At 40.4% G+C, this 27,577-nt stretch overlaps 2 protein-coding genes across 6 annotated transcripts; one reads left to right on the top strand and one right to left on the bottom strand.

Annotated features, from left to right (window-relative positions):
* Window positions 1–466: 466 nt before the first annotated feature.
* Doa (CDC like kinase darkener of apricot) lies at window positions 467–13,223 on the top strand. 2 transcript variants are annotated; one of them, XM_089589319.1, is made up of 11 exons: window positions 467–1,697; window positions 1,767–2,135; window positions 3,806–4,430; window positions 7,218–7,296; window positions 8,998–9,064; window positions 10,055–10,168; window positions 10,293–10,383; window positions 10,458–10,628; window positions 10,722–10,851; window positions 10,945–11,186; window positions 11,274–13,223. In XM_089589319.1, the coding sequence occupies exons 1-11, from the start codon at window positions 1,426–1,428 to the stop codon at window positions 11,484–11,486; spliced, it is 2,373 nt and encodes a 790-aa protein (XP_089445445.1). In that variant the 5' UTR covers window positions 467–1,425; the 3' UTR covers window positions 11,487–13,223. The 2 variants fall into 2 exon arrangements, with proteins under 2 accessions (XP_089445445.1, XP_014211066.2); XM_014355580.2 differs by having other exon boundaries at window positions 467–2,135.
* Window positions 12,780–27,305, bottom strand: Men (NADP-dependent malic enzyme). 4 transcript variants are annotated; one of them, XM_014355888.2, is made up of 8 exons: window positions 27,067–27,305; window positions 23,620–23,881; window positions 15,910–16,068; window positions 15,242–15,604; window positions 14,858–15,169; window positions 14,399–14,767; window positions 14,013–14,307; window positions 12,780–13,576 (listed from the first exon to the last, which is right to left on the bottom strand). In XM_014355888.2, the coding sequence occupies exons 1-8, from the start codon at window positions 27,096–27,098 to the stop codon at window positions 13,461–13,463; spliced, it is 1,908 nt and encodes a 635-aa protein (XP_014211374.2). In that variant the 5' UTR covers window positions 27,099–27,305; the 3' UTR covers window positions 12,780–13,460. The 4 variants fall into 4 exon arrangements, with proteins under 4 accessions (XP_014211374.2, XP_014211366.2, XP_089445446.1 ...); XM_014355880.2 differs by lacking the exon at window positions 27,067–27,305 and adding an exon at window positions 25,651–26,066; XM_089589320.1 differs by lacking the exon at window positions 27,067–27,305 and adding an exon at window positions 24,012–24,234.
* Between the last annotated feature and the right edge of the window lie 272 nt (window positions 27,306–27,577).

The following is a 27,577-nucleotide window of genomic DNA, read 5'->3' as shown; positions in this document are numbered from 1 at the left end:
ATCATTTGAGACGTCTCATCGAGCGCAAAAACACGTGCGTCTGACATATTTCTTATTTTTTTTCTACCATCTCGTGTCCACGAATAAACGTGACCAGCAGGTCTTTTCTATATCGGCACATGTTTGCGTGCCCCCGACAGTCTTTTCAATTCATTCAACTTTTTCCCAAACATCGAAATTTCCTATAACACCCGAACTTGAGACTCGCGCTTTTTTCTCTCTCTCTCGAGGATCTATAAATACCCGGCCGGTGTTTACACCCGCCAGCCAAATCGGCGTGTACGCAAGTTTGGTATCGCAAACGAACTAATCGATCCCAACTGAGAGTCTTGAAAATACCTTCAACCCCGCGCCATACGAATACAACCAACAAGGGCTTTCGATTGATTTACAGGTGCGTCGATGGTTACGGGTGCCCATATATTGGCGTGTCTTCTCTCTTTTTAATCCCAAAAAAAGGAAAAAAAAAAAAAAAAAAAAGTCACATATCAGAATTTCTCCTCCGTCTCCCTCGCCTCGGTTGGGGCCGCGTAGAAAAGAGCCAGCCTCGGTTCGGCTGCCCGATTATTTTTAGTAGTTTGCGCGTTAGCCGTTCCTCCCTTCTCTCCCTCTCGAGAGAGAGCCCCCCCAGCTCGGTCTTGGATCGTCGACGTCGTCTTCGCAGCGGGTCCTCCCCTCTCGAAAATTCCCCCGTCGACGAATTAGCGGCGGTAGAAGCACCCGCGCGAGCACTCAGTGGCCCACGGGCGATCGACGACTCCCAATCTGCCCGATGGCCGCTCACCACTCTACAACATATAACCCATTTTTAATTGTTATTGTTTTCGCTCCTCCTCCTCCTCCTCCTCTCGTGTGTGTATAGTTTTCAACGTTGTTGGAAGGTCAAGGTAATACTTGTCGTGCTCTGTTGTACTCACTTTTGTTTTTGACGCGAGTGCGGCGACCCGTCAATGAGTCGCCGTGGATCAACAAAGGGCCACCAGTACTAATTGGTACCATGAAAATGCGCAAGGACGAGTTCAAAATAAACTAAAAGCCCGGTTGGACGAATAAATAACACATCGAGTGCAATATCATCAAGCGACGACGACTCGTCCCTTTCACTCGTTACTCATTTACTCTGAAAAGTGCGCGCTGACTACGAGGTAAACACAACGGCCGTACATTATCATCGAGTTGTGTGGTGTAACGCTATACCAGGGCCATCATCTGCCGGGGTGCTCATCGATACGTTACCGTTGGTTGTTGCACTACGCGCTGCCCTGTCTATTTTCGATAGGCGACGCGCGTCTCTCTCGCTTTGGGATCTGAGATAAAGAATCAGTGGTGGTGCGATGACAAGCGCTGCCTGAAGTTTCACCCGAGGAAGTTGAACCGTGAGGTTACACTCCCGATCATCCGTTAGTCTCCCGTAAAAACAGCAGGATGTTTATCTTCGCGTCTGGCTCGTCGAGGGACCCCGGCGTGCAACCCCCAAAGCCGTCGACGAGTAGCACCACGGGGCCGTCTTCGCGGCGCAGCACCAACAACCGATACACCCGGTCCTCGACGACCAGCGTGACCCAACTGTTGAGCGACTCGTGCTCGAGTCTGCTCCAGAGGCTGACCAACCGAGTACGGGGTCCCTCGACGGTCAACGACCGGGGCACCCTGCTCACCAGTGCCTCTGGTGTCAGCGTTCTTCGGCCCATCGGCCCGTCCGCCTCCTCCGCTTCGGTGCTCAAATCGCCGGTGTCGACCCGACCCCGTCACACCACCGCCCCCAGTGGCCCAGGCAACCCTCACAGGCGCCCCAACGGTCATCGTGAGAGCGACGTGGGTGCCGCCAGCGCGAGGAGCAGGCTCGAGGATAAGTACTCGTCGGTCCTCGAGAGGAAGCCGAGTTTCCTGGGCCTGGCCGGCGGTAGAGGCCAAGCGAGGCACAGGGAGCCTAGTCCCTTCGTCAGGGAGGACAGGACCCTCGAGCCCTCGGTCAGGCGAAGCGTCATCAAGAGCCCGAGCAGCGGCTCCACGATACTGTTGACCGAAAAGGCGTATCCGTACGTGAACCCGGTGGTGAGGAGGGACAAGACGCCCAGTGGACACGAGAGGAGGGCCCAGAGGCCCAGGAGAAACGCCGAGGGCAGGGCCAGCGGGTACACCCTTTATTTTGCTTTTCGCGCTTTTGCCGGACCACGGAGTTTTTGCACCGAGCTGTACGAGGACCACGACATCTCTTTTTTTTTGTTCTTTTTTTTTTTTTACACTCGATTCAATAATTGATTTTGGCAGCGGTGGCGGTAGTGTTGCGCGCGGTGCAGAGGACGTTAGATTTACGACTCGATGAAACCCCAACGTTGATGTCTTTTCTGCTCCGGAAAATTCAAAGTGACGATTACTCGGTCCTCTGGCGTTGTTTATCGGAAATTCGTGTTGTCGTACCACTTGGATTGTACAGTACATGGTTGACCATGCACACATAGAAAGGATAAACACGCACTTGTGCGAATTTTGAATCATCGCTGCCTAAAAATATCATAAAATCGGCGAGTATTTATAAGGTACGACACGCAAAGCGACGAAGAATAAACCTGGCAGGTGCGCCAAATAAAATTACCAAGTATCGCTCTGTAGGGGTAGCAAGAGACAAGAATGTTTTTTTTTTTTTTTGTTTTTTTTTTTTTACTTGCGAACGGAACGGGTAATATTTTTTGGTAGACGCGCGAGAATACAGTACATAATAATTTTCGCTTCTTTTGTCACCAGAGAGCACGTGTGATTCTCTGCGGTGTTTCCTCGCGATCAGAGCCCCATTGAGGAATATCATTGCTAAGTCCGCGAAAAGCGTTGAAAAGCTAAAAATAATAATCGAGCGACTGGTGAGAGGCTCGTTGTATAATAAGTATCATCGTGAGTTTCCAATTTTTGTGTTGACATTGCACGCGCTCGACCGTTTTTTTTTTTTTTCGCCACTGACGCAATTGATGATACACACGCGCGCACGAAAGTTTCAAAGAAAACGAAAGAGATGGTATAACGCGGTGGTGGTGGTGGCGGTGGTGGTTAATTTTCGTGAAAATCCTTTTTCCCAAATCCCCCAATAACGATGAATACCTTGGCTCGCTCGCGCAATTAACTTTCGACACAATTAGCATCTCGCGGTTAATTAACTCGATTAGATTGTTACTAAAAAATGTTCCAAACGAAGCCGGAAGCCATTGCAAACTATTTCGACGCGTCTTTGCGTGGAAAAAAAGTCCTCTTCGAGAGTTCATCGCTCGCAAAGTGAATGGAAAAAAAAATATGCTCGCGCTAATAATACACACAAAAGTTGTTGTCTCCGTTCGCAAGTACGAAATAAAGCTATAAAATTTAATTTGAAAAAAAAAGCGCTTACACCAGGGAATTCTTCATGAGATTTCGTAGACGCTTCGGATCATCGACGTGGACGGCTGTAATATCACCCACTTATACTTTGAACCGCGTCAAGGTCGCGTGATTCTATTTTCATGTTTTTTGCGTTCTCGTCGCCAAAAATGTTCCCCGCGTTTCCGGGCTCGTCTCGAGCTTATTCTTCTTTTTCGGCGACACTCTATAATAAACCCCACGGACATCGGGGTAAAAGCGTTTACGTATTTTTAAACGCGCCCTGGCGCTACCTTGCAATTAACGATGATGGACACTCTTTGTCGCACATATCGTCATCACCGCGGTCCCACCCGTACGTCCGGTGCAAAAGCTCCAGCCATACCTGCACGTATGACCAACGCGCAAGACAACTACCCTCGTTTTGTAACTCACGTAAAATCCCCGCGCTTGCGTATAGCCAGTGCAACAGCCACAGTGGCAGCAGGCTGAACTTGAGCAGCAACCACGACGATCCTTACGCGTCGACGACGTCGCTCCAGAGCCCGGTCGAGTCGTACCGGCATTACGGGAGACACAAGTCCGGCCACGTGGAGAGCAGGACGCGCAAGGTCCAGCCCCAAGCTCGGTATGGCAAGAGCGAGCAGCCCGAGGCCAGCAGATCCCTCGTCTCGGCCGATCCCGAAAAAACGCCCGTCATCGAGGAGGAGACCGCCAAGCCCGACTCTTGTGCCCCGTTGCCGCAAGCTGTCGTGGACGACGACCCGGCCATCGTGGAGCGCGAGGCCAAGCGCAAGGAGATCCAGAGCTTGATCATGAAGTACGCGGATCTGGACGACATCTACGGGAAATCGGCGGCCGATGCCATTGCCAGCAAGTACCACAAAAAGGCCAAGGACTCGGGTGCTTTAAGCAACAACAATGTGGTAACGACGAAAACGACGGCTACCGCCACTGCGGACGACCGTAAGAATAACAATAACGAGACGCTCGTCGAGGATGACGAGGTCGACGAGGACGACTTTGTCGTTGTGTCCGACAGCAGCCGGCCGACGAGCAAAAAGTTCGACAAAAGGGCGCCGATCGTAAGTTGTGGATCGGACGTTTTTGGCTTTCCTCTGGCGAGGGTTTCGGTAAAAGGGGATGCTTTTCTGACAACGGAATGACGTAAAGTGGATTCACACGGAAAACTTACCGAGGGTTTTCCCCTACCGACTTTTTTGTTTTTTATGCGAGCCGATTGCCGGCCGTCGAGTCACGCCCGGGAAATGTTTCGTAACACGAGTCTCGTTAAGCTGATATTGATGATCGTTGCATCGCTCCCACTAACCTTTGTTCTCTCCCCCGTTGTTGTGTATCACCCACACTATACGGACGTCAGAAAATCAGAACAAAACAGTGATGGTTTTCTTCATGCGTGTGTGAGTTTGAAATCAGACATACTTGATGCAAAAAAACAATACGCACACATGTTGTCCCTCTCTCTCTCTCTCATACACCATGTAACGCATGAAGTAACACATTAAAATCGTCCACTTCCCAGCAGAGATACATTCACGCCATCCACCAAGTGTAAGGGCAGGTTAATTAAGGCTATATCTTCCCAAACGGCCTATCAAAGCTGACGGCAAGACCACGTGTTGGCTCTTGCCATCCCTTTCTCTATTTTTCGCGGCGCTGCTGATAGTTTATTTCGGGGTCTTTTATCATTCACACGTATGTGTATTATACACGTGCACACGAGCGCGCCGTCCTTCGATCGCGTTCGCGAAATTGAGGCGAGGTCAGGTTGTCGTACAGGTAATAATGCCCCAACGAGAGAGCACCCATATTTCGCGCCGTCATCGTCCCCATTTCCAATCAATTCAACCCTCTTTTTTTTCTTCTTTTATTTATTTATTAATTTTTTTTTTTTTTTTTTTTTTTTTTTCGATTCAACCGTGTCGTTTTCTTTACCCCATGTGATTTTTAATGGTGAATTATCACTTATTTCAAAAGTTCCTTCGCGCTTTGAAGATCAAACTGCACTTCATTCCTTTGAACGTCTGACTCATGTAGTATTTACATTTCCTGGCTTGTCTACTCATCACAAGTGTTTACAAATCTTAACTTCGTTTCATTGCGATTAACTGCTTCTACCGCATGTTTTCAAAGAGTCACGCTGTTGGCACAATGTGATGAAAACCGTCACGTATTTCGGATCAATTTCCTCGCTAGTTATTGACAATGTGACTCCAAGCTCGTACATGTTTGAGCTAGATAATAATAATTTTCACGTCTTTTTGGTAAATATCAACTATCTACATGTTATTGGATTTTTCTTATCCTATGTCCTGAAACCAATGATCTTCCAACTAATCCTTATAACTGTCTAAAACCCTACACTTCCTCTCTTTTGTTTGTCATCATTTTTCGTCTTTCTCATCTCTACTTCTAAATACTTTCTCTCCATCTGTAAATCTTCTCTCATACTCTAACTGACATCACGGTGCGTATAAATTAAAAAAATATATTTATATACACATATGCAACATGTACATTATTTATTTATTTATTTATTAGTATGTAATTAATTTAATGCATGTCCATGAATCAATATAATAATACCAATAACAATAAACATAAACAAGAAAGTGGCCGGTTTACATTGACAACGAGTGATGCAGCTGGAGTATCGCATTGTCGCTATGCGAAACCGCGAGGCTTGCATTTCGTTACGAAATACGATGATAAAACGCGCGGGTCATTATCGTATATATATATATATAGTTATGATAAACAATAAAACAAACACGAAATACGAGACTATGATGAACATAAATGCGCAAGGTAAACATCGTTCTGGTTCATGTGTTGTCACCGAAACGATAGTAATTGTAAATTTTGAACACGCTTCGAATTTTTTTTTTTTTTTTTTTCATTTACTTACAATTGCTATCGTCTTTGACTTTGATCAGTCCATACGACTTTTACTTTGTGCCTCTTCGTCGCTGATGGTTGTACAGAAATCGTTAAAAATAAAAAAAAATCATACGATATTGATAGTAATGAGCATTAGAGAATTGTAGAATTACCTTTTACATATTGAGAGTACATGTATATATAACGTACAACAAGTAACACGATGACGTCGAAATGATGAACAAACGTATGAAATAAGTGCGCTTTATCAATATCAGAAAGTAAATGCGCGCAACGAGAATACGATGAAATTATATATAAAAAAAAAAAAAAAAAATTATATATAAAATAAGTTTATATATGCAAAAAAAAAAAAAAAAAACAATGTCGCACAATTTGTCTGACTTGGCAAACCATTTTGCCCTCTCCCCTTTCTCTCTGATTGTTGGGTTACCATCACTCCGTTGATTATGGAAAATGGCTACGGAACGGAATGGCACCGCTCATTGGGGGTCTGTCTCTCTGTCACACTCACGCACACAATGATGACAATGATGGTGATGATGAATATCAATGTGGTGATGATGATGATGATGATGGTGGTTAATGAATCTAACGCACGCACGCACACGCGCATCTCTCGTCGTCGTCATCGTCTACTGCTACTTGTGTCTCTTCTCCTCTTTCCTGTTGTCTGCTCCCTGCGCCCGCGAATACACGATTACGCGTGAACTTGGAAATCATCGACGCAACATCTGGACCACGTGGATGGACGGATGGATGGACGCCTGCCTGCCCACCTGGACACCGAACCTCGGCCAATCAACCAACCAACCAACCACGACCATCATCTTCTACTGCGCCCCCCCGTCTTCTTCGTATCTTCGTCGTAATCAAAATGCCAATTCTTCTTCATCCGCAAATTGCGGTGTGTGCGAAATGCGTGTGCGAATTGCGACCGAATAACACAGAGCCCACGAGCGCCCTCCGTCGAGGACGACGATGACGGCCACCTCATTTACCAATCTGGCGACGTCCTGACGAATAGATGTTCGTGAATACCAAACTTGAATACGTGAATACACACTCATTGTAGTAGAATTTTATGACAACAACAACAACAACAACAACAACAACATACTTATACGCACAAGTCATACACACTTTACACACGCTCACACAATTCATGATACACGTACACACTCATGCCATCACGTGATATCATTCGTTGTTCATTCAGACAAAACAGACAGCAGAGTTCGATCGGTCGGCGCGGTTTGTGTACGAAAATTCTATTTTACTTTTTTTTCAAAATCAACATCACCTGTGCTGATTGCAGATAATTGTGTGTAATCAGAAAAAGAATGGTACCTAATTTTTATTGTGAATTTTCGTGCTCGCTACCCGTTTTTCCGTCTTTCATTGAGTGAAGAAAGGAAAAAGGATAGTAACAAACGATGTGTCAATCGACCTATTGCTACAGATTTACAAAACACTTATGTTTGAATTTTTTTTTTTTTTTTTTTTTTTCATTTGTTTACTGTTACTACTAAATTTTTTTTTCCCACTGTTTTTATTTACACGACTACAACTTACTCTTATTACTGTCTTGCATATGATCATCCTTCTTGTTCTTATACTATAAATTTTAATTTAACGTCATTTTGGTTTTATAATAATATTTTTTCTTTGTTTTTTTTTTTCAATTGTTTTGGAATAAAAATCATCGATGGATTCAAATTATTATTAACTTAAAACTTTGCGATTTCAAGAACGTATTTTTTTTTTATCTAAAGCATGCGCAAACTTTTCTTCTTTAAATTTTTTGAAGTTAATAATTTGAATATTTTGTTTGAATTAAAAAAAATTTGTTTTACAGTTTTCCTTATTTTTCATCTTTTCACATATTTTTTCATCATCCACACATGATCGATAGGAAAGTAGTACCTTTTGCTTGATTAACTTAAAAAAACGATTAGAAGAAAAAAAACTTGCTCTTGTCACGGTTTATGCGCTTCGTGCGTTTTTAAAAATTTTATTTTTTTGACGTCAATAAAAATGTAAATTGTAAAATTAAAGTGTTACTGAAATTTGGCAACACTAGTAAAAGATTTTATTATTAACTATTTCTACTCGTTTCTAAAAATAATGCATATGAACCGTAACGAACGATTTTAAATCTTGAAACATTACTCGCCATTTTGTTTGCATATCACGCAAAAGTGTACAATAAAACCTATCTATCTTTCTACCACAAATAGGATCTTAGGAAGGTCTTTGGAGCACACAACGATTCAGTCTGTGACTCCATGGACAAAAAAAATTTTAAAACAATCTAGTGACAAATAATGCAGTAGCATAAATGAACCGCCTATCCTATTCTATACTTTTAATAATTTATTATTCAGTCAATAAGCAGAAGACAGGAATAAAACAACTTTTACTTTTAACTTTTAATTATAAGATAAATGATTGTGTTAATTCGCAAGGCCGAGCGATTTAAATTTATCATTCGCCGATTTGTTGTCCATCTCTAAGATCTTTCGAAATTTTTGTGCTTTTCAACTTATTTAACATTATTTTATTATGAGTCACGTAATTTTAAATGAATTTAAGATCAAAACTGATACTAACGTCATACTAACTTAGAGATGATACAAGTGAAATTCGATGCTAAGATGAATTTAATAATATGGCTCGAGCCACTCATCAAAGAACAACCAAGGATTGACACTATTTTTTCAATTGCAGATAAAATACTGGCCACCCTAGGAGAGGGTACTTTTGGAAAGGTTGTCAAGGTTAAAGACTTGCTAATGTAAGTATTTGCCACTATTAACTTATTTATCTTGATTCAATTAATTATAATTATTATTACTATTATTATTATTATTATTATTATTATTATTATTATTATTATTATCACTACTGTTGTTGTTGCCTCTTGATATTTTGATATCCCTGTCTAGTATTAAAATAAAATTCGTCACTTACCGAAGTATTTTCTGTGTCATAAATTTCTCAAATGATCAAATGCCTTGTTTATATTCGAAACATTATATCAATTTTTTTTTTTTTTTAACACCCAAGGTAACACACATTGTACAAGTGATGGAAAATAAATTAAAGAAAATTACGTAAAACAATTATTTGACTTTGACAAACTACTACAATATTTATTTTTAGTACTAGGTAAGAAAAGATAAGAAAAGAATATAAAATAAATTATATAAACCAGACGTTTACAATGAACTAAAAAAATCTGAATTCTTCAATAATAGGTTATTTAAAAAAGTATCGAAGATTAAGTAAAGTATGATTATACTCGAATTTCACAGTCTTATATAAATTATAGTGCTTATATATTATTTTTTAATACATTTTTAGATGAGAATAATCGTTACATAAATTGTCTTTTTTTAAAATACAAAGTTATTTAAATTGTTCTCATTTACAAGCGTGACAAGTTACTAATCATTTTTCAAATTTAATGATTTTCAGTGATATTATTGATCAAACTAAAGTATAAATAGAAAAACTATATAGTTGACCTTTAAGAGCACTCTGTTTGAATCTAGTGCCAAAAGCAGCGAGACGAGACTTTAATTTGTAACACGCTGAATAAATTGCAAACATCAAATTTTCGAACAATTTTGCTGTATCATTTTTATACCACTCACTTTCATGTGGTAATATTTACTTGAAATAAATTTATTTAGGTAGCCAATGCTCGCAAAAATATCTGCAGGTATTTCGCATTTTATTAGCGATTATTCATAATGGAGCATTGCTTCTTTTCTCTCTCCAGGGATCACATTATGGCATTAAAGATAATAAAAAACGTAGAAAAGTACAGAGAAGCTGCCCGGTTGGAGATCAACGCTTTAGAGAAAATTGCAGGAAAGGATCCCGAGGGCAAAAAGTGAGTATTCAGAATATATACAAGATTCGCTCTGTCAACTAAAAGCCCAAAAAAACAAATTATCTTTTAGAGTGTTTGCATTATAAATCAAATTGATAATGTATTTCGTTTTGTTTTTCCGCAGCTTATGCGTCAAGATGCTCGATTGGTTCAACTACCACGGACACATGTGCATCGCTTTTGAAATGCTTGGTCTCAGTGTTTTCGATTTTTTGGTTAATATCGACTTTGTAGGATTGCATAAACTTAACGGGTTACAATATTAATAAATTACTGTTTTCCTTTTCAGAGGGACAATAATTTTCAACCCTACCCAATCGAACATGTGAGACACATTGGATACCAGCTATGCTACGCCGTGAAATTCCTGCACGACAATAAGCTGACCCATACAGACTTGAAACCTGAAAATATACTATTCGTCGATTCTGAATACGATACTGTTTACAATAGCAAAAAAGTAAACACATAGCACTTTTTTGTGTCTTGTAGCTTAATTGTTAATTTTATAGAGAAACAATCTGTGGTGTTAACGAAAATTTTATTTTTGTAGCGAAAAGAAGTTAGAAAAGTTAAGAGAACAGACATCAGACTCATTGATTTTGGTAGCGCAACGTTTGACAACGAGCACCACAGTACTATCGTCAGCACAAGGCATTACAGAGCACCTGAAGTTATATTAGGTTCGTTTCATTGGAGACTTCACATTACGTCTCTTGTAACATAGTACTTAAAGAGAAGCAAGTATACTAAAAAAAAAAAAAATTGTTCTCTAGAACTCGGATGGGCACAGCCTTGTGACGTCTGGTCGATCGGATGCATTCTTTTTGAACTGTACCTGGGAATAACTCTATTCCAAACGCACGACAATCGCGAGCACCTTGTAATGATGGAGCGTATTCTCGGCACCATACCACACAGAATGGCTCGTAAAAGCAAAACTAAATACTTTTACCATGGCATACTCGACTGGGGCTCGGCTGGAAGATACGTTCGTGATAATTGCAAGCCTTTGCACGTGAGTATTTTAACGGCAGTGTCGAAAATTTATCTTAAAAACATTGTCTCTTGATAAAAAAAAATTTCTGTGTTAATATTTTTGTAGAGATATCAACAGTCAGAGGACGAGGAGCACAAGCAGCTCTTCGACCTGATCCAGCGAATGTTAGAGTACGAGCCTTCGACTCGCATTACGTTAAAAGAAGCGCTATCACATCCGTTCTTCGACGCGCTGCCAGCACATCAGCGATTTGCCGATCCAAGGGCGGCTGGAGATTCTCAGCAGTCACATGAGCGCTCGCACTCGTTGTCGCGATGAAGCTAGATGAGGGACCGCACCACTGATATCATTATCATCAACGTGCCGTCAACTTTGACTCTGTGGCGTGACGACGTCACATTATTATCGACTTTATTCACGATTAGATAAAAGATTCATCCGTACCTTGAGTCTATTTTTTGTTAAGAATAACGAGATGACTCATGTTGTGAAGTCTGTGACTACGTTTTTTCTTCTGCTTTGTGATACACTCAATCTACTCTCTTTATTCTGTGTATGAAGGAAAAAAATCTTTGTTATCGCGAATAAGTTTGCAGTATCGGTCCTGCTGATGAAAAAAAAAAAAAAAAATCAAGAAAATCATCTCGTATTTATATTTAAGGACATCTTTTACGTTATTTTTGGCAAAGTCTCTACTTTTGGAGTACACATGCATATTTCGAGAAAATCTTCTGTTCGTGTAAAATAAGATGACACTAAAAATTTTCTCGTATTATTTTAATTTTTTGCTAGGCAAATATATCATTAGGATTTTAATTGTGACAAAAGAAATTTTTCATACCATTGTAGACTCTCGTGATTTGAAATTTGTAAGAGTCAAGAGTTCGTGAAGGCAGCTTAAGTGCGCGTCCCTCGAAATACTGCGTTTTTTTTTTTTTTTGTTTTTTTTTCTCAAGAATCTTCTGTACATTTAAATTTCTTATTTTTCTTAACATTAGGTATGCCTGGTATGAAATAACACAACATCGAAAAAAAGTGAAATCAATATTGAAAAGAAAAGAAAAATAAACCTGTACACATGTGTATTTGTGATTGATTGTTGTGTGGATTGAATGACCCAAGAATCGATGATTAGTATAAGTCTGTTTATGTTTCAGATAAGCTTAAATTAAGATACTTGCAGGGGTAGGATAAATTTAGCGAAATAATTGTTGCATTAATTGAATCTTAACGTGGAGAACAAGTGAAAATATTTTACTTAAACATTTTTCTCAACTTCATCTTGTTCTCTCTAGCCATGTGAAGATGAAGCCAGATGTGTAAATAAGTAAATTATGTTGAAAACTCTAAATCATCGACTTTTTCATAAACCTACTTTCTTTTAGGATTAACGTGCGTAAATTTTAAACTAATTACATTAAATTATCCATGAATTATAATTACTTTTTTTCACGTAGATTTTAAAACATTCAAAAGAAAAATTAACACGTTTAATAAAAAAAAGTTGTAAAACTTGGAGGTTTGAAATTTTTATAAACAAAACCAGGGCTTGAATATTATTCATCTTTATCTCAAAGTTGAATTGAAGAAACATCAAAAAATGTACACACATTTAAATTGTTATTTGTGAACAACATAAATTTATTCTTAAAATAATACTTTTCTTAATTGTGAAATGTACAATTACGTCGTACATACATATAAATTTTACAAATCATACATTATGAAGTTTACTACTCGAAATAAAAAGTTGAAATATTCCAGATAAATAATGTTTGTTTCAGTCAAAGAAAAAAAATTGAGAGTCAACTTAGTAATTTTTCACAATTAATGCAATAAAACAGTAGATTAATTTTTTTTTTTTTTTTAATATTTTGTATGTTAATAATATTCTTTAATCTTAAATAAATTGTTTTACAATATACATAACAGCCAAGAAATATGAAATTCAATTTTGAGAGCCTCTCTCAAATACTTCTTGTATTTTACGTTCTTTTCGAGAAACCCATAAAAGTGACGTTACAAATAATGGGATTTAATAAAAAAAAATAAAAAGTTTTACTGCTTCATGTAAGTAATTATACGTATTGCTATGTATTTCTAAAAAAATTGGACCCCTATTTTCAAGGCCCTTTTAATTTACGCTCCAATGAACTGGGGCAAGGCTTGATTTGTCATATGATTGATGTTTTTCTTTTTATAGTATACTTACAACAGCTTTAACAGTCTGAGAAATAAAAAAACGTATGCGAAAATTATTAATTTGTTTGTTTCAAGTGGGAAGAAGAGAGACTACATTTTCGGCCAGGGATATACGCTAGGTATTGACGGTGTATAACTTGTGTCGTACAGCTGAGCTTTGATGAAATCCTCGTAGTTGTCTGGCTCTGGATGAACTGTTGCAAGCGCTGAAATCGTAAAAAATAGAATACATTTAATATTTAAAATTCGATTTTAGTCTGGTTGTGTGAATGCACTAAGCTAGTTTGATAAAGACACTCCGTGCATGGTGAAAAGTGTTGTTGAATTGCGAACCATGATTAAGTTTTAGGAGCACAGATCAATATTCGAAAAAAGTATTTTTTTCGTGATTTCGATAACAAAAAAAAAAAAAAAAGAGGAAAAAAATTCGAGCCTCGAGATCATCTCAATTGTGAGCGATCATTGTATTGGTTGTATTGAAAGAACTTACGATTTTACCAATAATTTTGTAAAAATTGTAACAAACTGTACAATATAAGTATACTCCATATTTATTCTCAATATAAGAACAAAAGTGTTATCAATTTACCAAGAAATTTCCTAACAAAAAAATCCGCCGATGGACAGCGTGTACACACTCACCTCGCGTGTAGGCGTAGTCCATGAGTTTGACAGCGATTTTGATCGAGCACTTTTGAATGTCCTTGAGCGGTGGATACAGTGTACCTTTTTCCAGATCCTCTTCCGTCACGAGATCGGCTAAGGTGGTAGCGGCCTGGAGGAATGTCTCTTCGGGTATCGTTTTCATGCCTGCGCAGATGGCGCCGAGGGCTATACCAGGGAAGATGTAGCTATTGTTTCCCTGCCCCGGGTATAAAGTCTTGCCGCCGTACGTGACAGGCTCGAAAGGTGAGCCACTCGCGAAAATGGCGCGTCCCTTGATATTTCATTTCATTTTAAACTCTCATTGTTCATGTTATAGGCGCGACATTATAGGAGAAAAAAAAAGTGTTTTCATTCCAAGTCACCTCGGTAGCAGTGTAAGCCTGCTCAGCGGTACACTCGGCCTTGCTGGTAGGGTTGCTGAGAGCGAAAATGACGGGTTTGGCGTTATTCTTGGCCATCTCCTCGAGGATGGATCTCGTGAAAGCCCCTCCAATTGCAGCTGCGCCTATGAGGACGTTTGGCTTGGCGATCTTGACAACCTCCTCCAAGGTGTCAACCGGGGCGTGGTCTCGGGCAAATTGAACCTTGTGCTCGGTGACGCCGCCGCTTGGCCGGTTCTTTACGATCAGTCCCTTCGAGTCGACCATCCAAATTTTTCTCTTGGCCTCCTCCTCCGTGGCCCCATCCTTCTGCATCGCCATGACGCAAAGCCAAGCGATACCCAGAGCTGCCTGCATCGCGTTTAAATCACAAATACACATATAATACACCGCAAAGGATATTATAGCAAACGAAGCCGAGGATGTATATACAAAACCCACCTCTCCCGCACCCTGGAAGACGATCGTGTTGTCGGAAAGACGAGTCTTGGTGAGCCGGAGCGAAGCAAAGAGCCCGGCCACCGCTACCGAGGCAGTGCCCTGTATGTCGTCGTTGAACGTGCAATAATGGTCCCGGTACTTGTTGAGCAGCCTGAAGGCGTTGGCATTGCCAAAGTCCTCGAACTGTATGAGAGTGCTCTGGCCGTAGCGCTTGACCGCCGCCCTCATAAACTCCTCGACGAAGGCGTCGTACTGGGCGCCAGTGACGCGCTTGTGGCGATGGCCGATGTACAGGGGATCGTCCAAAAAGGCCTACCAGGAGCACGTGCCAATTAAATATGTATGGCACACGGTTGCAAAGATTTTCAAGTAAAGCAAGCTCACCTGGTTATTGGTACCGACGTCCAAGGTGATGGGCAGACACTGGTGGGGCTTGATACCAGCGAGCGCGGTGTAGAGCGATAGCTTGCCGATGGGGATGCCCATGCCCTGGGCTCCAAGGTCCCCGAGGCCCAAGATGCGCTCGCCGTCGGTGACGACGATGGCTCGGACGTCGTGCTCGGGCCAGTTCTTCAGGACGTCGTAGACGTGACCGGCGTCGTGGATGCTGATGAAGAGGCCCCGGGGCCTACGGTAGATCAGGCCAAACTTTTGGCAGGCCAGACCCACGGTCGGCGTGTACACGAGGGGCATCATTTTTTCGACGTCCTCGCTCAGCAGCCGATAAAAGAGCTTTTCGTTGCGGTCCTGCGATGCGACAGACAAAATTGTTCCCCTTGTTATTGTACAAGACGTTTAATTGCATCGCTCAGCCTCGTTTGCACGATCGGTTGGCAATCGGCGGCAAAATATACAAGTGTACACGAGCTAAGTACTGCTGAATGAAAAATAACCATTCGGCTATTTTTTTCCTCCCATGGCAGGAATTTTCGATAAAATTGTATACTCAATACCAACCGATCGATCGGTAAATCGCGAAGGATCGACAAAAATAATAATGTGTAAAAGCATCAAGAAAAGAGAAGTAGAAGGAGGAGGGTAATTAAACTTACGAGCAAGCCCGTGAGGTAGATGTACTTGGACAGTTCGTCGGTGTATCTGTCGAGATTGAGTCTGCAGAGCTGGAGCTGTTCGTCCTGTGTCTTAACAGCCGCAGGCAAAAGTCCGTGGATGCCGAGGGTCTGTCGTTCCTCGATCGTGAAGGCCATGCCCTGCGGACACGCGAAACATACGTACGTTTTATTTTATTGTTATTATTATTATTTTTTTTTTTTCCTCTCATTTTATTGATCAAATAGTCGCTCGATAAAGAATATGTCACGAAACTCGACGATTTTCCAAATGGAATCCTCACTGGGTATAACATTGGACTTTAATGCTAAAATATTTCACGAGCAAAAAGAGCTCTTGAACTTTCTTCGGAAGGCTACGAGTTGACCGAAAAAACTAAGGGAAAGAAGTTGAAGCATACTCGAATGAATAAAAGGGAAAAAATTGCAAGAAGTGGTTGCATGTACACTTGTATCGGTACAGCCAGCGTGATGAACAAAAAAAAAGTTGCGACCTCCGTAATTACGTGCATCAGAGCGTGAAAGCGTAGCTCGCAGGTTTACATGCGATACCGATCAGATACGATTTTTTACGCACTATATATCTGTGCTCAAGCATGAATCAGCTGGTGTAAAGATAAACACCTATATCGTATAACGTGCGTGTGTGTACAGCGTAAAATATCGCTCGTGTCGCGCGATCAGCTGACCGAAGACGCGCGACCGATTGATATATTGTGTCCCGATAAGAGCGCGCTGACTATACCGATTATTCTTCTACTCTTTTTTTTCCACCTTCCGTATAACAGGAGCACGCGCCACTCGATACTTAACTCTTTTTTTTTTATGTAAGACTCGGCTTATCATTGAGCTAATTGAGCCCCGATGCCGATCAGCAATTATTCAGGTTTTACTTGTCCCAGTCGCAATTTTGTTTTATTTCATTCGACTCGGTGTGATTTGTAATACATATATATTATATTGTTCGACAATTGCTGTCGATTTTAATTAAAAAAAAGACTAATTAATTATTCCACGCAAGTTGCGAGTGCTGTGTAACTTTACGCGCGAGAGCCATTGACCCATGTAAACGGGTTGTTTGATCTGTTTTTTTTTTTTTTTTTTTTGTTTTTTTTTGTGCATTATCGCATGTGTTTATGTTATTACACGCAAAGTTGATTTTATGCTCTTGTACCGATTACGGTGTATTACTGCATGATGTACGTAACGCACAAGATATATACGACCCGCGTATATGCCTAACACATAAATCACATTCAGACTGAGATGAGTGATTTTTATTTTCACTCCAGCCCTATCTCCCCCAACACGTCACCGCACTACCGATCTTTTGTTACTCGAGTTAAGTCTTTTATTTGTAACGAAAATAATAGATATGAGTACGGTGCATTACAACAATCTACATCAGCTATTTTTACGCTAACGATCATGAGCTGTGTTAAATAGACAATAGCTGCCTAGGAGATATAAAACAACCCGATCCCATTGAAATTGCGGCGCTATCTATACATCAGCTCTTTTGTTCGTATAAAAGGCAATATTCGTCGTCGTCAACTATTGAGGTGTACCTACGATGGCCATTAGTTATTATACTTTTAGAGCAAGGCTCAATAGCCTCGGGCCTCGTGTCATTGCCGTCTCCTATATTTAGTTCACACACACACACACACGACCGCTTATATTTTTTCTCGGGACCACTTCAGTATATTCACCTATATATACGTGGCACTTTTTTTCCCTTCCACTATTATTATTATTATTATTATTATTATTATTATTATCATTAGTGTAATTACTGCAAGTCATCGTTCTGTCGATCGTTGATAAAAACAATGACACATCGCTGCTGTGTCTCGGCTATTTTCGTACAGCGAGAAAACAATTTAGTGATTAATAAAACTTGGCGTGTTGTATATACATAAAGCTCATTTGAAACTGGAGCTGGGGAAAAAAAAAAGAAAAACCCTTTGCGTGCTGGGTACTATCGCACGTACAGGCATGTATAAGGAAAAGTTCAGCGGCAAGCTTCCTAAGGAACAAAGGCATAATATCCATAAAAACCCAAGTTCCGAACTGAAAATGCTACATGAGCTAGCTCGCGCTGTACATGCATGTATAGATAAAAAGGTGTATACACGCCCCGTTTCAGATACCCCGACAATGGTCCCTCTGACACGGCACACCGCTACACAGGCATTCGTGACATTGTTCGTACGGATGATGTCAAAGTACGTATATAATAATGACGGCAAAGGAAAAAAAAATCTAGCCACATCAACCGTAGACCGTGGCTCGCGTTCGTCGACGAAAACGTGCGATCGAGGCAAAGTGCAATCGACACGCGAGAACCCAAATGCAATTTTCGCGACGCCGATCCGAAGGCACGGTCCGTATTGAATAAACATCATACAAGTAAAAATCGATGTGTCTTTTCGGGGCTTTCGCGTCATCGCGCCTAAAATTTTACGTATGGATCTCGTACGGTTTCAAAATTCATTGCCAAACATTACGACATAGTCACATTGGCCAACAGTCCTATTGAATCTATACTTCCGACCGGTTGGAGTTTCCATGGTCCTCGATGATCCCGAACGGAAGACAATAGCTTCATCCGATTTCGTTCAAGTCGCAATAAGGTGTCGTTAATCATCCCTTTATTTGACTCGTTGCATTTTATGTACGTACACGCCGATCTAAATATTTAAACGACAAACGATTTAAAAGCACCTAATTATAAATACGCGACTGCTCGCGATAAAGCGCACACTGTCTGATGGTCTCGTGTTTACCTTGATAAGAATGGATAAAAAAAACAAAAACAAAAGAACCGCCAGACGCAGTTTGTGGGAAGTAATCGGTGACCTCGACGATCGGCATGAACTTTGTTTACGAGTGAAAACTTTTAGCGCTCCCAGTGGTCGGCTCTTTTTTTCCCCTATGGTATATTATCAATAGTGATTATAGTTAAAATCGCACGCTCGACGATACTTACAGCGGTAAAACAAAATAAAATCCAATAACCCCTTGGCCGGACTCGTGAATCGTTTGTTATCGTCGATCTGTCTTGGCGGCGCTTACGTACATGCAAACCTTATACCGTACGCTCAAGGTATACCATAATTTTTTTTTTTTTTCTGCTCGTGCAACCATTATCTCCTCCCGATCTCTCCCCTCGAGTGTTGTACGTACGCGTATGTAGGTATATAGATACATGCTGTGCAAAAAAAGCTCTTGATTATTTTGAAAAATCAATAAACACAAGTTTTAGGGCGATGTTGTGTTTTTTTTTTTTTTTTTTAATTTACAAATCGCACGAATGTGTTTAAAAAAAAAAAAAAAAAAAAAAAAAAAAATACAATACGATAAAATTGTCAATTTGATGCCGAAGGGAAAAATAAGCAATGAATGATTTACCCTCCCGTCGATCGACAGCAGAGATTCCGGTACACGGGGCAGGCGCTCCTCGTTGGGTATGAGTGTCCACCAGTCGTTGTCCATGGCGCCGGTATCGTGGGCATGACAGTTGCGAATAATACGACCTCGACTCGTTCGAAAGGTAATAAGCTTAACTATTTCTAAATGCACGTGCAGCTGAACGACTGTACGGTGGAGAAGAAGAAGAAGAAGATGAAGAAAAAGAAGAAAAAGGAAAAAAAACCAAGAGAAGAAAACGAGGTCTATACAGGCACAATCGGTTGCCGGGGGTGACGACAGAGAGAGAGAGAGAGACGTCGTCGTCACGGCGCTCGGCGGCCGACTCGACCAGCTGAGGGTGTAACTTGAAGAACGAGCCCCGTGTGGACGCGGAAAGGGTGTACTGTGGGCGGAGTGCAGGCATCCCTTCCAGCTTTGGCCGGGCCCTCCGGAGCGCAGTAGTATAGCAATCGATAGGCCGCCGGAAACCTTAAGGCCGATGCACTTTGCCTTACTTATATAAGTATACGTACACCGTGTAACACGTACACCTCATACATGTATACTTAGTACTCCCCAACGTTATAATGTGCTCGGGCACCTTTTCTTCAACCATTGTAACTATATGTATATATACATGCCTGCTATGCACTGTAGTTACATGTTGCATGTTGCATCGGTTATATTATAACGTATAGGCAAGCATGACATTGTATATTGTATGGAACGATGTGGAGGTGGTGAATTGGTTATAAATGTTTACGCGTGTATCCATACCGATGTGATCGTGCCGATTTCTACCTTCGATCGATACAAGGGATCGCCCACCTCGTTATACCCGTACTACATATATAATATGTTTTTGGAAGACGTGAAAATGAATGTGACCTATCAACTGTGGTGAAGGTGTGTGCCTATATATACAACTAGGATGGTTTACGATCGCGGGGCTGAATTCGTGAGCTATGCTCGATTTATGTATTTGGCACATGCCGCATACGTGCATCATACGTATGTGTCGAACGAAGTACAAAAAAAAATAGGGCGGGCGGGGAAAGGAAAATTACGACCAATTATTTTAGGGATATAGCGTTGTTCTTATCGCGCAGCGCTTGCATTACGCGATAGATCGGGTTATTGGTTTGCAGATTGGGGAATATTTTTGCGTACCTTTTTTTCCCCTCCAAGCTGCTACTGTGACGGTTGATTAGATAAAAGTGATTTTTTTTTCTTCTTTTTGTTTTATAGATGCGATTTCACGACCGATTCAATCATGAAATCTTTAATACATACTTTCGATAAATAAACATTGTTGTTCCCGAACCAACTGATGAGAATCGTATTTTTTCAACTCCGATCAATTGGCTCATTAAAAAAAAAAAATCGATTATGTTTTTCACTTGATTACGCTCTCAAAGCGATTGAAAAAAAAAAAAAAAAAAAAAAAAAAAAAAGAAAGAAAAAACCGACATCCATCAACAAAAATTACATAACGCGTCTGCGAGACAAAATGCAGCAAAGTGTTAATCATTTCCGTCACCGTGTATAGACATATACAAATGTATGTATTGTAATAAATAGAGCCGCGTAGCGCTTAGTGCCGAGTCACCCACCGCAATGGCAGTATATCGCCCCGCAAAAACCACCGAAGGCTATCTCGTACATCTATATATATATATATATATATATATATATATATATATAAATACATAAGTACAAACAAAATTATCACGAGATAAAAAATATATCTACTTAGGAGTTGTAGTGATACTACGTACACCCACATACCTAAACGTATGTATTTATATATACGACGAACGAGTGGCCGACCTTGAAATCTAAAATCTCGAGGGGCTATACTGCCGTATGAGCTGCGATGCGTTGGATATACGTATTATACGCTGATATCGGACGATAAAAATTGATGCTAGTAAAGTTTTTAATTTCTTTTCTCATTAACTCATTTCGTTGATAGGGAAAATCGCACGTGGTGCACTAGTGTGTGCTTTGCAGTGTAACGTTTGAGAATTTTCAATTGATTTTTCAACGATCTGTTCGCTTTTGTGTTCAGATCGACAAAAAATAGAAGAGAGTTAGATGTTCCAGTATTTGTCTCATTTTTTACCCATCACATCTCCAATACACACATTACGCAATACATACGATTACTGCAAAGATACCAGTAAAGGGTGCAAATGCTCTATACACGTATAGTCTACTGCAAAAGTTAGATGCGATTGCTCGCCGATTTTCGGTAAAAGCAATTGAAACTCGGCCTGAATAATTTGCGCCAGCAAACTCGTTCGAGAACACGGCAAAATGAATTTAACTTTGGTAATTAAAATCGTAGCTCAATACGACACTAACAACACAATCGATTGTTGCGAGCTGTAAGATGACGACACACAAAGAATCTCATTATCGCTATTTTTTGTTTTTTCTTTCTTTCTAATCTGTTAGTGTGGAAAAAAAAACATCGAGTCGCGATGAGGTTTAAAATAGTCATAACACGTACGATATTGTCCATTGATTTGATTTGATGATAAATGTATGGATAACGATGAGTGGACACGTGTTTTTTTTTCTTTTCATCCGAAATCGAGTAAAGTGGTGTGATGAAGAAAATTGAATATTAAATACTCTGTGCGGTAGGATACGAAAAACCGGTAAGAAATTCGAGCTGCCGATTCACTCGCTTGGGAATTGTGTAACGGGAGTCGGTTATGCTGCCAGTTGAGAATTTTCATTTCAAACGATCAATGGCTCAAGAATGCATCCACGTAGCCCGCATTAGAGAACAGAGAGCAGCTGCAGTTGGACAGTCGCACCATCACGTGTTCGGGCTCTCCTTTTCTTTTCGTTTCGTCAACCCACTCCAGTGGGATTTTCGATTCCTCCTTTTTCTGCTCTCTCGGGGAAATTTCCATGGCCTTGGTATGCTAGCTACACACACACACACACACGTTCCATACCTGCACCATCTCTAATGCAGACTCGAGCCTACGTATTGTAGCTAAGTTTTCTTTTGGAAATCTCGTGCTTTTTTTTCTTCTTTTTAGCTCCGTGACGCCCAGTGTGTACGGCATACCGTATACATTACCTACTTGGTTTTTTTTTCTCAACATGCTTCAGTGATCGAGGTCATTTTTTATTAGACAAAATTCGCGTTGCACTTACACATGTATTACAAAGAGCATGAAATTGGTTCGGCGAAGTGGTTTGTTAATTTTAATAGCTCTCTTTTTTTTTCCCCCTGACCCATCGTTTATTTTATGATGTAAGCAAAATAGTCGCGAGCAAAGAACCGACAAAATGCATTGCCACTCTGTTTTCAAAGTAAATACATCATAAAATCGTTTGCCTATAAGTGGTGTTAAAATTTCGTTTTGATTGCTCGACGAATAAATGGCACATACGTGGAGCATATTCATTAAAAAATATAACGATAACAATGAAATTTTGATCAACGACTCCATAATACTTCGATATGGATAAAAATGTACTATCACGGAGTCGCTGAATAATGAAAAATGCAATAAACGTGAGGTATAGAGGTGGTAGAACTACAGAACCGCATCGATGACGCCGGTGCATTGTAATAGCGCGAGAATACTTAACGACTCGCTGTCTTACCTCATAACGCTCGTATGAAAAAAAAAAATCACTGAATCATCATCATCACTACTGTAACAAGTACAAAATATGCCCCAATTAATGTTAATTTATTTGTCGTATACAATGTGAAAAGTTTCGCGTCAACAGTTGCAAATCGGCAACGCGCTACAGGAACTATTGCGAATAATCATCAGTATCGGAACACACTGTCTTTGCACGTGATGCAAAAAACCGGTAAGTACCGCTCCATACGATCAAGCTTACGAGGCTTTTGTCGTCAAAGCAAGTAAACATGCATTTTTGAATGGTACATACTTTGCAGGCGCCTCCCTTCGATCGAGCGGTTCGTCATCGATTCTACCCTGCGTAGGTGTACGTACAGTTGTATTTCAAGCGCAAGTCGCTCAAGTACAAGGCTATACGTACGAACTTATGAAACCAATCGATCCACTCAACCGACAGAAAAACAAATAAAGTGAGCCGGCAAAACTCGAACGGCTGCTTCAAAACGTCAAATCAATAACGAAGAAAAAAACAACTTGTGCTTTTTGGTTATAGTCACGAGATAATAGGGGACATTCAAATTACTAGGGCGGGAAATTTTTGACGAACGAGGAGTGTGTATATAATAATCGAATGTGAAGCTCGCGAGAGCGCCCTGACCTTGTTCAGCTGGGGATTCCTGACGTGGTCGAGGCCGCGAACGAGCCCGGGTGTCGTGGTATCGCCGGGGGCTCGCTGGCCCAATTGATCCCGCTCGAGGGTGCCGATGCAGTTTTTGCTGCTGTTCGTCATCCTGATGATGCCAATGCTCGTCTTCTGCTGCTGATCAAACGCGGTCGTCTGCTCGCACTGACACTTGCTGTCGACGTCGTTTTTCTTGTTGTTGTTGTTGTTGTTGTTGTGGTTCGTCTGCTGATGCAGCCTGCGAGAGTTTATATAAATTATAAAATATTATGACGCGTGGCAACAACAATAACAATGATATTGAAAACACACACGCGCGCAAAAAACTCGTCTTTTTTTACGTGTAAGATCTATCTATAAATGCGTACTTATGCACGAGTAGAGCATATATAGCGTGGCGAGAGGCTTTGACACTTTGGGTCGTATAGAAGTATTGGTATTCGGAAGAGAGGGGGGGAGGGGGTCGCGGAAAACAGCTGATCGGGGAAAAGTGGAGTTAAAGTCGTCCGTCCACGCGGAGGTGCGCGTACGTAGTGGCGATCGAGGGGACGAGCCTCGAGGTTTTTAAAATGAGCTGGACGAGATATTGGGTGCGGGGCAGTGGTGTAGGTTGCGGGTATGTGTGAGAGGGAAAAAGAGGGACAACAATATGAATGTGTGTATGTGTGTGTGAATTGCAGCTTGCACCTTTTATTACTTACATCAGCAGCAGCAAACCTGCAAGCAAAAGCTGTGGAGTAGGTATAAAGGTATATTTTGTTGTTGTACGCAAGCGCGCAAGTCGCAAACATTTGTATATCTGTATTTATTGACGCGTGACACTACGATTTTCCAGTGTGGTGGGGGGGGGGGGGGGTCTTAAAAGGGAAGAAGAAGAAGACAGGGGGTTTTGAACGTTAACATAATGCATATGGAAAACACTCTAGTGTATACTTAGGTATATTTTCGAAATTTCAAAGCGAAACATTATGAAAAATAAAGAGCAAACAAGAGAAAAACTCCACTTAATGATTTTTTTACAGTGATACTAGTACTTATTTGAAATCAAAAAATAAGGACAGAAGTTTTAGGAAAGTATGACCACGTGTTTAGATTATATGTTTCAAGAATACATTACACGGTTTACCAGAGGATGTTTGTTAATTTTTTTTTTTTTTATCTTTGTCGACAATTTTTCCGTTTTGATTTGAGGCTAACCGCATTTATTATTTTCAACGAAAACGAGAGATAATTTTTAATTTTTCAACAATAAGTTTACTCTTGAAATCATTCAATAAGGTACAAATAGTACATCTGATGGATTTTGTTGTTTTCTTTAATTTGTGTTGAACATTATTATTTTTGATTAATGTAGCGTCTAGTGGAGATAGAGTTTAATGAATGCATCTGGATGAAACGCGGATTTCATATCGTATTTTTCCGTGTCCAATCGCATCCATTGTAAAACAAAAAATTTTATCATCATTGCACGACGAAACTATGCATTAACGCGATAAAATTTTTTACGACGACTCTAATGCATGCTATTAAATATACATTGCTGCAGTAACATCTTTTCAATACGGACATCATTATTACGCAGTTTGTTTTTTCTCCAACAAAATTTCGATGATAAATGAATGAATGAGAAAAATACTCGTGGAAATAGTTCATTGCCACTACTTTTACATTGAAATTTTCATATTCAACTCAACTAAACAAACAACTACGGTTCAATCACAGACATCCATGAATTAAAAAAAATGTATGAAGCGCTGTTTATCAAAGTGCAGCGTCTTTTGTGAAGTATGTGCCATCATTGCATCATTTATTACGCGATGCACACCATACATATACATATCATAACCAAATCGGAGAAACAGGAGAGATGGTGATTTTTTTAATTTTCATACTCTTGCGGACTTTTTGGATTCAATGAGGAAATATTTTAAATCAATAATAACGATATTAGGGGGACAACGAACGAGAAGCAATAAACAATGTGGTAAGTATATACGTGTGTGGTACCTATGAGTGATGGGATCAATTTTCCAAACACCGTGGCTATTGGTCGATTTGGCGTTAGTCTCCTGATGTTTATCGTTAACTGTCAATTTGTCCGGCGCAACGGAAGTGGAAAAGCGGCCCCTGTCGGTTGTTCCTCCTCTGCAGAGCTCGCCGCCAATCAGCCTCGTCATCGCCGCGCGATTCGCGTAAAATCTCGGTGACATGCGGTCCAGCGACTTTTGTTTGTTTTTTTTTATTTCTTTGAAAAATATATATACAGCGTGTATACCTAAGTGCAGGGACTCGTTTCGATTTTCTTCGCGCGCCAAGAGATGAAAAGAAGCCGATCGGATGCTGTGGAGAGCTAACGGAGAGAGACTCGATCGCGCGAGTCTGCGGGAAGGAACTGAATGGATTGGCGATTCGGCGCGCGCTGTTTCTGGTGCTCCACGAGAGAGGTAAGAATTATGTTGTTGTAGAAACAAGTACAAGAAAATAAGTAGAGGGAGGGAAAAACAGAGATGCACAGCTGCTGGTGCACGTGGTGTGCTGCGTGTTATCGGTACAACGCGAGAACACAATGATGACATAACAAGAGAGTGATTAATGCATCACTTGCGCGCATGCACATGATTTTTCAAGCATCCTGAATTGAAATTGATTACATTAGGTATGCGGGCTTGTACGAGACTCGAGGAAAATTAATAGATGGATCAAGTGTTGAATAACTGAGTGATATAGATGTTTCTTTTTTTTTCATGTTTAAAACACGCAATCGTACGGATTGAAGGAAGAAGGAACAATCGTGATGTGGAAGTAAGTTGTTACTTGGCTCGGGAAAGAAAAACGCGGCGATACTTGACATTGAAATCGATAGTTAAGTGAAGCGCTATCTCAGAAACTTTCTTTTTGGAAACGTTTGTCCTCGAATTTATTTATTTTTTCCCCATCTCAAATATAGAATCTAGCCAACGATATCGTTAACGTTACGATGTTTGAATATAAAACCCGAATTTCTCAAGTGGCGCTCTTTCCCAAACGAGTTTGAAAAGGTACTTTCCTTTTCCGAGCTGTATGCATGAATAATCATGTAAAATCCTACATTCAACATATTGATCGATCGGGACGGTCTTTGGTAATTGTTAGCAATAATTAAATACTTCCATGATTTTTACACAAAGCTACTATTTACGAATCCCTTACAAAATGACTAAACCAAGAACAATTTTTTTGGAGTAGTTATATGTACAGTAAGTTAATTAGTAGGTAAATACTTTTTTTGTGTAACCAGAGATAATAGAATTGAAACTATTCGAGGTAAGCATCCTTTCTCTCGAATTCATGATAATTTTTTTTCCCAGCACATACATAAATGCTTTGTAAAAAGTGAAAAAATCAATTGAACGTCAATGTTGTAAGGTATAACGAAAAACTTACTTTTCGACATCCTTGGAAAGCTGTGAGCCCATGCTTGCATCACTTGACCAACACCAACTTTACTGTATTACACTTTTATCCAACTAGCGCAGAAAAAACAATAGAAATTCCAGACTCTAAAGGTTTAAAGAAGAGGAAAATAAATTTTGCATACGAAGCGCGAATTTATCTCTAGGACAAAATGAAATTAAAGTTAAAAAAGTGAGAGAGGAAGAGACCCACGTGTCGCCGTGGCGTCAGCTGTTCGACTGGCGCAGCTCGCACTGATCTCTCCTGATTACTCTAGAATCTATCGGAGAGATCTATACACTCCAGGATTTAATGTATTATCTGGACAGTTATCTTGAAGACGTATATCAATATTACTCTGGATCAGAATTATTTTATTCGCTAAAAAAATGTATTTTAATAAAAAATGCTTTCGTGTAAGATCAGAATCGCAAATTTAACGACATACCAATCCATTTCACTCCATTCCTGTTAGTTTTTCTTGCTTCAATGCGATAAAACG

This window comes from Copidosoma floridanum, unplaced genomic scaffold (assembly GCF_036245765.1).
Source record: "Copidosoma floridanum isolate Cflo_tuat_1 unplaced genomic scaffold, Cflo_Japanese_pri ptg000009l, whole genome shotgun sequence".
Classification (NCBI taxonomy): Eukaryota; Metazoa; Arthropoda; class Insecta; order Hymenoptera; family Encyrtidae; genus Copidosoma; species Copidosoma floridanum.
This window is presented reverse-complemented; position numbering and strand designations above follow the sequence as displayed.